This window comes from Mauremys reevesii, linkage group 3, assembly GCF_016161935.1.
Source record: "Mauremys reevesii isolate NIE-2019 linkage group 3, ASM1616193v1, whole genome shotgun sequence".
Classification (NCBI taxonomy): Eukaryota; Metazoa; Chordata; order Testudines; family Geoemydidae; genus Mauremys; species Mauremys reevesii.
In genome coordinates, this window is record NC_052625.1 from 201,422,116 (window position 1) to 201,435,064 (window position 12,949).

Here is a 12,949-nt window from a genome sequence, read left to right on the forward strand (position 1 = left end):
CGTTGATCTTAATGCACGAGCTTCTACTGCCTGAGCTAAAAAACACTTTTCAGATAGCCAAGGTTGTAGCAGGCTCATCAATCTCTAGCTGGCCTAGCCACCACTAGAGGGGGACAGAGTGCCATACCAAGCAGCCACCGCTTACACAGGGATACGTAGGGCCCTATCAAATTCAGGGTCCGTTTTGGTCAATTTCATGATTTTAAAAATCATAAATTTCATGATTTCAGCCATTTAAATCATAAATTTCATGGTGCTGTAATTGTAGGGGTCCTGACTCAAAAAGGAGTTCGGGGGGATCGCAAGGTTATTGTAGGGGGGGTTGCGGTACTGCTTCCCTTACTTGTGCACTGCTGCTGCTGGCGGCGATGCCCTTCAGAGCTGGATAGCTGGAGAGCAGTGGCTGCGGGCCAGGAGCCCAGCTCTGAAGGCAGAGCCGCCACCAGCAGCAGCGCAGAAGGAAGGATGGCACGGTATGGTATCACCACCCTTACTTCTGTGCTGCTGCTGGCGGGGCGCCACTTTCAGAGCTGGGCGCCTGGCCAACAGCCGCTGCTCTCTGGCCACCCAGCTCTGAAGGCAGCACAGAAGTAAGGGTAGCAACACCATGACCCCCCTAAAATAATCTTGCGACGCCCCTGCAACTCCCTTTTGGGTCAGGACCCCCAATTTCAGCAACACTGGTCTCCCCTGTGAAATCCGTATAGTATAGGGTAGAGGCACACACAAAAAACCAGATTTCATGGTCTGTGACATGTTTTTCATGGCCATGAATTTGGTAGGGTCCTAGGAATAAGTCATAGTCATAGAGTTTAAGGACAGAAGGGAACACCAAATTCTCTCTTCTGACCTCCTATACATCACTGACCACTACCACCACCCAGTACCCGCACACTAAACCCAACCAAGTTCTAATCCTAAATCTAAAAACCAACTCTTTCTGGGATCTTGGGCAAAGCAAGCGGCAGCTTCCCCCTTTCTGAACTGGGGGTAAAAATACTTACTTACCTTACAGAGGTCTTGGGAGAATTAGTTAATATTTTTACAGCATTTTATAGAGCAAAAATGCTAAGTATTTGTGTCATTATTACATCAGGCCCATGATGATGAATTTGCAACAATATCATTTCTAAATCAAGATGGCAGGTGGTGATTGCTGGTGGGACAGAAATGCCGGTTTTCAGTAAACTCCTGAGGCTGTTTAACAGAATCTCTTAATTTGCCATGAATTTTGGGCCAGATGTTCAAAACCCTGCAAGCACATCAGAATTTTTGAATACCTGACCCTAAAAGTCAATTAAGTGAACTATGAGAAAGTGTAAAAAAACCAAAATCCCTCTGAAGTTGTATTAACTTTATGTTATTAACTTTAATGGTAATTGAATAAACTTTATGTTTTCAAGTTTTCTGGAGTCTGAATGATACTCTGAAACACATTTTATGGTTTTAACGGCTGAATGGGTATTAAATGGTCATCAGCACAGCTTTCCACAGTAACGCATTTAACTTTTAATGCCTAATTATCCTTTACAGTGGAGTCTGGGCTAGATCATTGAGAACTGCAATGTCTAAGGACTCTGAACAGAGAATTTTGATGCAATTAAGCAAATTAAGCAAAAAAAAATCTTTCCAAAAATATGTTGGATAATACAAAAATACAGAAAGAAAGAAATGGTTTGGAATTCTAAACAATGCATCTGCTAACCCATCAATTCCTCTATCTGACAGGCATGCAATTAAATGTGCTTGGCTGCAGTTTCAAAATATATCACACCAATTATTTAGGAGATTCTGACCTTGCACAGCCATACGGAGCAGAGCTCCACCAACTACTTCCAGAGATGGTCTATAAAAGGATCTTTGTCCTCCACCAAAGAAATAGCAGCAGCTCTAAGGATGGTGGAAACAGAGCAGGCATACCAGCACCTCTCACCCAATCAATGTCCCACTGGACTTGGGCTGAGCCTACTAGGGTAGCTACTCCAGGATACTGGGCTTCCAGTAACCAGGAAATGAGACCTCCTACTTCCTTCCAGGGATGGCCTATTAAGAAAACCCCAACAAAACCCAGACACCTGGGTGTAGCAGCATGAACACAAGGAGCAAAGGTAGCAGAACTGTTCAGCAAGGCCAATGATGTCAAGTGAATCTATCCAAAATGGACTTAGTCACCACTGGCTCTGCAGGGGAAGATGGAGAAGGAGAGGTGGGATGAGAACATGGGTGCCTGATGTCACAGGGAAGCATGTTTGTACCCAACACACTGCAGAAATGGTTAAAGATCTATACGTCCTTTCTTGAAGGTTAACCACTGTACCAGTGCCAGAGATAAGGAGAGCTTGAATGATAGATGGTGCGTAGCTTGAGTTAACACTGTCCTAGCATTTTTCAAACATTGTGTGTTGTGTGAATGGTGTCACTTGCTTGTTTGGAGCAGATCCTCCTGTCTTCTTCTACCTTCTCTGCTTCTCTGCCTCCCTCTGAACATCTTCCCTCCTCCTCCCCATTGCGTACTTGCCAAGTGTCCTGTTGTATGACAATAAATCCAAGTGGGTGAATACTGGTTTCTCACACATTCAATAGGGGAGCTGTGCTCTTCCACTTTCCCCATTAAAATTACATGAAAGAAAAAAAAAAGAAGGAAGTCTGACTCATGAGAGGTACAAGGCCCCATGAGGCTGAAGTGTCACATGCGGGGTCTCCCATCTGGGGCCACGCAGCTCAGCTCAGATTCTTACCTGCTCTGAATAGTCATTCCCATCGACGTCATCGCTATTGGAATGGCCTCCTGGACTCTGTACATCTATGCCATGGCTCTCCAGGATTGCTGCTTCTTCGAAAAAAGCAAATGGATCCCTAAATTATCTGATGCATTACTGGAATTAAAGACCATCCATATTTTAGGCATTTAAAACAAGTGGACTAGCAAGGTCAACTCTTGACCTCCTTCTCTCAACTATCCACAATTTGGGTGGGTGTTAAGTGTTCACTTCTGTTGCCCCCCCCCCCCCCCCAAACTGTTTCCATTCTCAATGTCTAATAGTCAAACTTTCCTTCTTCCCCATCTAGTCTACAACGGACAGAGTCTCCCTTGTGCATGCAGTGTGTCTGCAGCCGTGTCGGTCCCAGGATACGAGAGAGACAAGGTGAGCGAGGTAACATCTTTTACTGGACCAATTTCTGTTGGGGAGGGAGACAAGGTTTCAAGCTACACAGAGCTCTTCTTCAGGTCTGAAGCTCGAAACCTTGGCTAGTCTGCAGAACGCAACACAGCTAAGTTTGTGAGCTGTGTCCTATTCCAGCTTGCACACGGTCAACAGAATTGTTTACTAGGTTCCAGTCAGTTATGGCTTTGCAAACCCACTGAAGGCAATAAGGTGGCCCCGGGGTAACTGAAGGAAGAATTTGGCCTGCAGAATCCTTGGTACTGGTGATGGTATTTGAGATGTAAAGAACCCATCTTGACTTTCAGATCTCAGCGGAATCTTACAGGGTTGGCAGTAAGAAAAAACACCACCATTTTGACTTGTAAAATGAGTACATTTGAGTTAGACATTACTGAGGCAAGAAACTTACACACAAAGACCTCTTTTTAAAAAAATTGCTTCCCCTCTCCCCCTGGCACTTTTCAGAGTGGAACTGCATTTTAAAGGTTTTAAACTCAGTACATTTTGAATTTCCCCTATCCCCAGTGCAGAAATCACTGCTTCTCTTGTTTCATTTGGGATGTCCAATGGGACTGGGCCAATAATTCGGTGTTAGGGAAATATGAATCCTTCTATATTGATCAGATTCAGACTTAAATCAGAAATTAGGTCCTCTGGTGACATCCGATCACTGAATCATTTTTCCTGCCCTACTACTGACATTTGTAAACCGAGTCCAAGATGATAGTTTAGAAACGTTGAGAGGGTGAAAGATTTATTTTAAAAAGTGCTTTAACCGACTATTAAAAATGCTTGGAGCTTCTAGCCATTTGCATTAATAGAATTCAATCTTATGCTCTCCAGCTCCCTGGAGCTGGCCCTTCGGGTTGTCTGAAAGCAGGTTCTCTGATACATTACCGATATTGGCTCTCCTCTTGATTTCCTTTCTCCGGTTGGCAAACCAGTTGTACACTTTAAGGGAGGTAACTCGCTCCAAATCTGACAACTTTTTGCCTGTGAAAATATACAGTAGAAAGCACAGTTGTTTACAGGGTTTCACAGGCACTTTGCACATATATATAAGATCAGCAGATCCCTGCCATGTGATAAACCCTTGAAACTTAGAGCAGACAGCATTAGAGACTGGAACTACCTAAGAACAGTTCACAAATGAAACGCAGGGCTTTTCTTTGCAACTACAGCCAGCTCAGTCCTAAACTGTGATAGAGAGCAAAGCTGCTCTTCCAATTCAGGAGACCAGGAGTCAATTCACAGCTCTGCCACAGAATTTGTGTGTGACCTTGGGCAAGTCACTTCACTTCTCCGTGCCTCAATTCTCCATAGTAAAATGGGGATAATACTTTCCCACCTCATACGGATAATGTGAAGCTAATTTGGTTACTGTGTCGGAGGCGCACAGGTAGTAACTACCATAGAAAAGCTAGTAAACATTAATGAGAGGTGAGATATGGGGATAGCAGAGAGAAGATCTAGTAGTAGTAACAACAACTTACATAGCACTTTTCATCAGCTGATCTCAAAGTGCTTTAGAAAGGGGTTGCTATCATTATCTCCATTTTACAGATGGGGAAACAGAGACATGGAGCAGGGAAATGACTTGCCCAGGGTCAACCAGCAGGTCAGTGACAGAGCTGGGAATAGAACCCCAGTCCAGTGCTCTGTCCACTAGACTAGACTGCCTCCCTGCTAAGTTACAGTCAATAATGCTAAAATTTTCCCATATGTTAGGACATTTCATCCTAGCTTTTCTTTATTTCGCCTTTGGGTTTATTACTTTTAATTCCTGTAAACAAAAGTTGCAGAATGTGTTCTCTGCAAGGTTTGGGTATGTTCTACTATTTCAACTAAGCAAAGGCAGGTGAGGTCACTGCTTCAAACTTGGCATTATTACACCAGATACCCACACTCCATTCCCAGGTAGGATTTCTCATCTCCTACCCTCACAGGAGCAGGAAGAACTGAGAAGATGCTGGGGGCAGGGGGGAGGGGAAATGAGGTCCCACAACATACACAATCTACAAGGGACTCATGTCTAGAAGCTACAGCGAAGCTTGGACGTCAGGAGACCAGGGCTCCCTACTTTGCCAAGGATACACCACGCGATCGTAGGCAATTCACAACCTCTCTGTGGCTACATTTCTCCATCCTTAAAATGAGATCAGTAATAACAATAATGCCACATACCCACTTTTGTAGAGTAGGGTGACCAGACGTCCCGATAAAATCCCCCTTGTCCCGACCGATGATTGGTCGGGACGCAACTTGTCTCGATATTTCACACTCCGTTTTTTGTTGTTTTTTTTGCTCTGCTGGCGACACCCCCCGCCCAAAAAAATGTGTCCCGATATCAGTATTTTCTTCCTCTCAGCTGGTCACCCTATTGTACAGGGCTTTGAGATCCTCAGATAAGAAGTGCACATATTTGTAAAAGCAACTAAAAATAATTGGCTTTAAAGAATGCAAATCTCTGAAATGCATTCCCTTTCCTATGGATACCCTACATGACCCTGTACATATGAAATGTTTTGATGCTGAACTTCACCTCTAGATCTCTACTATTTTAATCAGTAGAAATGTATCTTGCAGACATACGTGTTTGGGTCCGAGGGCTACATTAGCCCTCATCTTCATCCAAGTACAGCAGCTTGAGTGACACGAGCCATATAGCGCTCTAGGAAATACTTCCTACTGGTTGAGAGCACTAAATTGTTAGTAACAGCCATAAAATGAGAGTTGCTGAATTTAGCAGGAGATGTTGAAATCTAATTGCAGACTCCTTTGAAAAGAACAGTGCGATCAAGTCCTTACCTGGCTTCTGTATAACTGCATTACAGGCATTTGCAATTTCTTCTCTCTTTGCCTCATCAGGATATTGATTCTCATTGAAGTAACTGCAGAAAAAAAAACGTTTTTCAGAAATCAAAGCAGGAATGCACCAAAACAGCTTCACTAAAAGGTGTCAAGGGCTAGTAAATGCACCGGTCTTAAAGGGACAATATAGATATATTACGTTTTATGTTGAACAGTATGTGCATGTTTATGTATTACATGTGAACACACAGTTCCCCTTTAAAACCTTCTCAATGGCCTTAGATAACCAAATGTCACCGCCGCACTTGCGCCATTCCCTATAGCAAGTGAGTAGGTATAAGAAAATAGAAAATGCTGCAAATACCAAAGATACTATTGCAAAGTGAAACACTCCTGGTAGGAAACCCCACAGTTAGTACTGAGGCACCTCGGCTCCTTTAATTAAGAACGTAAGAATGGCCGTACTGGGTCAGACCAAAGGTCCATCTAGCCCAGTGTCCTGTCTTTCGACAGTGGCCAGTGCCAGGTACCCCAAAGAGAATGAGCAGAACAGGTAATCATCAAGTGATCCATCCCCATTACATGATCCTGTCTCATTCAGTGCATAATGTTCAATATTTATGTTGATTCTCGGGGTTCAGTAAGCATCTCCTATTTTCTCATTCACTATATGCCTACCTCCCCACTGACCACCAAAATCTTCACATTTTACCAGGAAACACATAACTACAGCTGTTTTGAGTCATTGCTGTGGGATAACGTAGTGGTTTTCTTACAAGGGGTCTGCGAGTGCAGAACTATATAGTAATACTCTAAGAACTATGGATTAACTCTAGAGTGCACTTTTAAAATTGTATTTTTTATTTAATAATTGTAAACTTACAATGGGATAAGAGATTATTTTAATGTAACATTTTAGTGCTATAGCTTTTGATAATTATCATTTTACTATACCTATAGTTTTGCTATAAAAATTATAATTTTACTATTAGAAATATTTTCCTTAGCTGTAACAAACTCAAACAAATTGATTTAAAACCTCTGAGCCCAATCAAACTCAAAGTCAATGGTGCTGATTCAGACCCTATATGCAGGGATCACTTCATTTCTTTTCAGTTTGCCTTGTAGGAATAGATTTGTAGGGGTTATTTTACAAAAGTAAAGGTCAGAATTACAAAAGTTCCTTAGTCAACTTGGTAATGGACTCTTACAATTGTTGCTGTGTATTTAAGGGAACAAATTTTGCTTTTTATTTTTATCAAGAGACCGCATAGCAGTAGACTCATGAGACATGCATGCGTGCACCCCGCCACCCCATCTCTGTGTGTATCTACTCCCAGCATAACTTTAGATAGTTGATATATCCTTCTTTTTCAGCTAAAAGATGCTATATAGAAATAAATGGACAAAACCAATTTAGGTTATCTTGCTGTTAAAAGCATGATTTTGTTCCTTGTAATAGTCTGTTTCCAAGCTACCTCTGAATAACTGTAGTTAACAGCGCTCCCACTATTTCGCTTTGGAGATTATTCCACAGTTAAATCAACCTTATTTGTAAGTAAATTTTCGTAAATGTCCAGCCTGAATTTTCTTTTCTTGCATTCCATCCTGCTATTCACCCTGTAATTTGCAGTTACAGCTATATGTACAATCGGAATCCTGCTTGTGGGTTGCTATTCATTGATTAAGAGAAATTGCTCATTAGCACAGCAAGAAGCGCTGTTAATGTGCATCCATTTGATCTGCTTGCTTAGAGAGCAACTGCAACCATTGAAATTACATTTTTAAGTGAGGGGCAGAATATAGAAATTAGTGATTTGGGTACTAAATACTCTCTCTCTCTCTCTCTCTCTCTCAGACACACACACCCCCGCCCTTCCTCTTCTAGGTTTCTTGTTGAGAGTGTCTGTTACGAACTAAGACCCAGGTCTACATAGGCATCTAAATCCCAAACACAGGGGCACAACTCCTAGTTTTAGGCTCCACCAAGATTCACAGAACTCCTGTTTGGCGGCCACCTAATCCTGTAGGCACCTAAACCTCACTCAGTGCCTACATTTTTGCTACGAGTCTCCTAGGCGTCTATGTTTCTGCATCTAGAGATGCGCACTGTTGCCTCAACTCTAGGCCAGCAGTTCCCCAACTAGGGGGCATGACCTCAAGTTGAGTTGCGCCATCAGCAGATGGGATTGTGGCAATCCCGAGTGTGCAGACGCCATTTTGCTCCACACAGAGTGACCCTGCAAGTATCGTGCATGCAAGGCCAGGCTGTGCAGAGGATGACATTTGGTAATGGCATCCTCCACGCTGTCTGGGCTCGCGGAAGGCTGAAAACGGGGTCATGCAAGCAGAAAGTTCAGGAACTGCTGCTCTAGGTGTACGAATGCCTATTTCCTGCCTAAGCCCCAGCGTGGCTTGGGAAGACAGGCTTTGCCCACCTCTCTTGCCTGCGGGACCTGATCCGGTAGATGAGCTCTGAGCATGCCCTTCGGACTGGGTTCCATTCAAAATCTGGCCAGAGGAGGAGACAGCAGTGGTGGCCCCATCATAACACTTAGCCCAGTGCACTCAGCTGCAATGTGGGACACCCACGTTCAATGCCCCCCTCTGCCTGCTGCAGAGAAAAGGATTTAAACAGGGGTCTCCAACCTCTGAGGTGAGTGCCCTAATCACTGGGCTATGGGATACGCTCCTGTGGCTCTCCCTCCATCTCCCCCGTTGAACTTGTTCTACTTGGGATAAACCAGAGTCACTGGAGCAGGGGGACCAGACTCAGGTCTCCTCAGTCCCAGGAGAGGGCTTCTAACCACTAGGATACAGTGACATTCTCCCTCTCTCTGCCCCAATGTCTATTTAGGTATTTATCCAAAGTGAAACAGTTTCAACAGGAGACACAGAGTGACCCGCATCAGAACAGCCCTGTGGTTAGGGCGCTTTATTCAGAGGTAGGATTTGAACCCCTTCTCCCCAGAAGGGAAAATTAAACCCAGGTCTCCTACATCCCAAGGGAATTCTTTAACCACTGGGCTAAAAGTGATATGGGAGGTAGCTCATTCTCACAAGAAACTGCTTAGGCACCTAAGTCACCTGGCTCCAGGAGAGGGGCTCCAGGCTACGGATTGCAAGCAGAGATAGGGACCTCTCTGCAGCTCGGATTTAGGCACCGAACTTCATGAGAGGGGCGGGGCTTATGAGACACCCATCTTGTCTGCATGCAGCTAGCTTAGGTGGGGAGCCACCTAATGTGCTGGCTTTTGTGGATCCCATTCTTAGAGCACCCATCTCTCTCCATTCATTGTCCAGGGAGCCCAGCTCAGCTTTGTAGATCCCATTGCAATGCTGAGTGTTGCAACTCTGAACTCCCTTTGAGGAGCCGGACTTAAATCCTGAGAAACGATGCGCATCTATAATCCATACTATGCCTGATGCCTTCTGTCTTAAACCAGGGGAAGTTTGGCCACTGACTTCAAAGGAAGCAGACTTGGGCCCATTGATTTCAATGGGAGTTGCTGGTGCTCAGCACCTCTCAAAATTCTGCGCAGGAAGCAGCAGGGACACTCCTAGAAGCATCAGCAAAGGCTGCAGGGCTTTATTTGATTTGGCAATATTCCCAAGCCTGGAATCAATGTAATTTTCATTCTCTGAAACATACCATCCCTTGGCTATACAGTACCATGGAATATTCAGCACAGAACTGTTCTCCCTTACAAATTCTTGTTTGCAGGGATTGTGTTTTGTACAGGACTTTCTTGGAAAAGGGAATAACAAGGAAACAAAGCGTAAAGAAATGTATAATAAACTGTGTTAGACAAATGTATATTTAATAATGTCAGAGAAGTAGATATTATATATTCAAGAGTGTAATAAGAAAATGTAAAAAATTTGCTGCTTCCTGTAAATATCTTGCTGACACAGCTCTCAAAACACTGGTAAAACACCTTCAAAGGCTATAGGTCTGTGGGCTGGTCTACACTAGTGGAAAAAAATATATAATATCGCAACAGCAGCAGCTAATGAATAAGCTAGAAGAAGTCATCGATATATATCGATAACCCGATCCCTCACGCGCGGGATCGTGTCCGGGCTCTCTCCGCGCGCGCCGCCCGCCGCGCGCGGGCGGTGGATCTGAGAGTCGAGAAGAGCGGGTGATCGGATCGATATAGCTTCAGATGAGACGATATACCTGCATCGATCTCGCCCCGATCGATACGTGCTACCGGTGTAGTATGTAGTAGGTAGTCTTACCTACAGTCGATTTTTGGTCGGTGTAGATAACAGGGCCAAGCACACATGACAAATATGTGATTTATTAGCCAGCTGCAGCTCTCCTTAGTAAGACAGACTAGGGAGGAAGGATACTGACTGGACAGGACTAGCCAACCAAGGCCACAGGATGCAGACAAGTATGAATAAGACAACTGTTTTAAGAAATAATGGAATACGTGAAAGCAATAAAAAGACAGATAAGGAGGTACCAATCAAAGTTTTAGCAGGATAAATAAAAATGGATGAGTTAGAAGGATTTGGGGTTAGTTATTATATGTGTATGAAATATATTTAGTATTGGATGGTTATAAATAAGGTAGTTTTAATAATGTCTCGTAACATCAAGCAGACACACAAGGTATAAAGGACGTGTGTACAACAAAGGGGACTGGAGGAGGAGGAGAAGCCAAGCAGGACCCCATCAGATAGACCAGCATGGACCTGATGATGACAAAAACAGCCTACCCATACCCCAGGACTGATTGTTACGCTATCCTGCTCTATCTGTTTTACTTATGCTTAATTAAGTTGGTGATATATTGTCCTGAAATTCTCTTATTAAAGCTTTAAACTAGCTAGGCTTAGTAACTGGGGTGGAAAAACACCCCCTTGAATGACAAAAGTTTTAACGACAAAAAGCACTGGGGTGGACAGCGCTTCATTGGCAGGAGCCATTCTCCTGTCGACAAAGCTACGGCCCCTTGGTTTTATTGTGTTGCCGGGAGAGCTCTCTCCTGGTGACAAAGAGCGGCTACACTGCTTACCCTACAATGGCCCAGCCGCGCCGCTGTAAGGTGCACAGTGTAGACATAGTGTAGACGCTGGGAGTTGCAACTCCTAACTGCTGCCTAGAGGAATTCACAACTGTGAGTTAGGCCCCCAGGGTCTCTGTGCAAAGCATGGAAAGAGGTAGGTGCCTAGGCAAGAGATTCACAGAAGCCAAGACACTGAGCGGGGAGCTGCTGAAGTCCCACCCCTCAAAAGGAGTTAGGAGCCTGACTAGAGAGGGAGAATCCCGAGCAGAGGCACCTAAGCCAGCTCTTCCTTATGAAAAATTGTGATGGTTCTACCACTGCATCACTGATACCAAATAGCCCAGTGGTTAGAGCACTCATCTGAGATGTGGGAAACCCAGGTTGAAATCCCCACTCTGCCTGATGTAGTGCAGGACCTTGAACCCAGCTTCTGCACCTCACTGGTGAGTACACTAACCAGTGAGGTATAGGTTACTGCGGCGTGGGGCTCGCTCAATCTTTCCTGTTGAAGTACACCTCTACCCCGATATAACGTGACCTGCTATAATACAAATTCGGATATAACGCGGTAAAGCAGCGCTCCGGCAGATCAAAGCAAGTTCGATATAACGCAGTTTCACCTATAACATGGTAAGATTTTTTGGCTCCCGAGGACAGCGTTATATCTGGGTAGAGGTGTATAAGGGACTGCAATCTATGCACTAAACACTAGGCTATAGTCACTCGTTCTCCAGCCCAATGTCTACGTAAGGCTCTGCTCCAACACTGATTGGGGATTTGAACCTTGGTCTCCCACATCCCAGGTGAGTGCTCCATCCACTGGGCTATTGGGTGTAAGGGAGACAGCGTTACCACCATCCTCTTTCCTGTTCCTCGTGGATTGGGCGTGCTCAGAGCATGCCTACAGGATCAGGTGAGACAGGTCGGGGAAAGCCTAGTTTGAGAAACTCACCAGGGCTTAGGCATGAGCTAGGTGCCGAGTGGTTCAGCAGTATCAGGAATTAGCTGGCAGTGTGCATGTACATCTGCAGAAATTTAGGCGGCTACGGGACTTTAGATGCCTCCAGGGTTAGGCGACAGCTGAATGGTGGTGGTTTGTGAATGCCAGTGATGCCAAAATGTTAGACGTTAATGCCTAAAGGGGCAGCTAAGTATCTAATCCCCCTTGGGAATCTAGTCCAAAGATTAATTCTGCAAATCTGCCCCACACAGCTGTATTAGGTTTCCTGTGAAAACTATTTCATTTACAGATACTTGCCAGAAATCTACAATACATAAAACAAACCCGTAAGAGAGAGAGAGAGAGAGAGAGAAACTGTCATGTACTAAAATCATAAGGTGACAGCCTGATGTCGTACTCCTGTATGGGCTGGATGATCCACAACCCTGTACCTGGTGGATGATGCCCAAGCTTACTAAAGAAACGCAAACAAAAGCAGATGTAAAAATGCAGGAAAAGCTCTGCATCTGAGAAACAGGGAGACAAATTAATAAAGAGAAGAGAATGGAGACACCAGTAGCGAGCCTCTCATTCAGCATATAGCTATGTGCTACACTGAATGTACTATGAACAAGCTGCAGGCTACCATATGCTCTGGCTGGCTCCAATGCCTTGGAAAGGGAACAATGCTTGCTACCCGTAACACAATTCCGGTTCAATATTTTGTGATGACTGCGAGCAGGCTCCTTTGGTCAAGCTAACCCTTTTCACAACATGATGATGAAATGACATGCCAATAGCAAAGTTTCACAGCAGACGCACAGAATGTGGTGAGGGTGGTCGCATTAAGGAGATGTTAGGAGTGACTCCTCAGTTAGGATTGTTGAGATTTAAGTTGAAAGCAGAACTAGAACCCTTCTGCTTCACACTTAAATGGACAAATTCACTCTCAGATCTGGCACAATAACCACAGGTGGTCTGCATTAGTAGAGAGCACTTCTCTCGCCTTC

At 44.4% G+C, this 12,949-nt stretch overlaps 1 protein-coding gene across 8 annotated transcripts in view; it reads right to left on the minus strand.

Annotated features, from left to right (window-relative positions):
- HMBOX1 (homeobox containing 1) overlaps nt 1-12,949 on the minus strand; it is a 147,131-nt gene that overhangs the window by 8,912 nt on the left and 125,270 nt on the right. For 3 of the 8 annotated variants that reach the window (XR_005595931.1, XM_039529435.1, XM_039529434.1), the window contains exons 7-10: nt 5,976-6,058; nt 4,065-4,160; nt 2,739-2,833; nt 2,425-2,526 (exon numbers count right to left, since the gene is read on the minus strand). Coding sequence is in view for 7 of the 8 variants with exons in the window: in XM_039529435.1 (XP_039385369.1) it covers nt 2,425-2,526; nt 2,739-2,833; nt 4,065-4,160; nt 5,976-6,058 (376 nt within the window). In the remaining variant the exon portion in view is untranslated. The remainder of the gene's footprint in view (nt 1-2,424; nt 2,527-2,738; nt 2,834-4,064; nt 4,161-5,975; nt 6,059-12,949) is intronic. The other 5 variants (XM_039529437.1, XM_039529436.1, XM_039529441.1 and 2 more) reach the window with 5 other exon arrangements.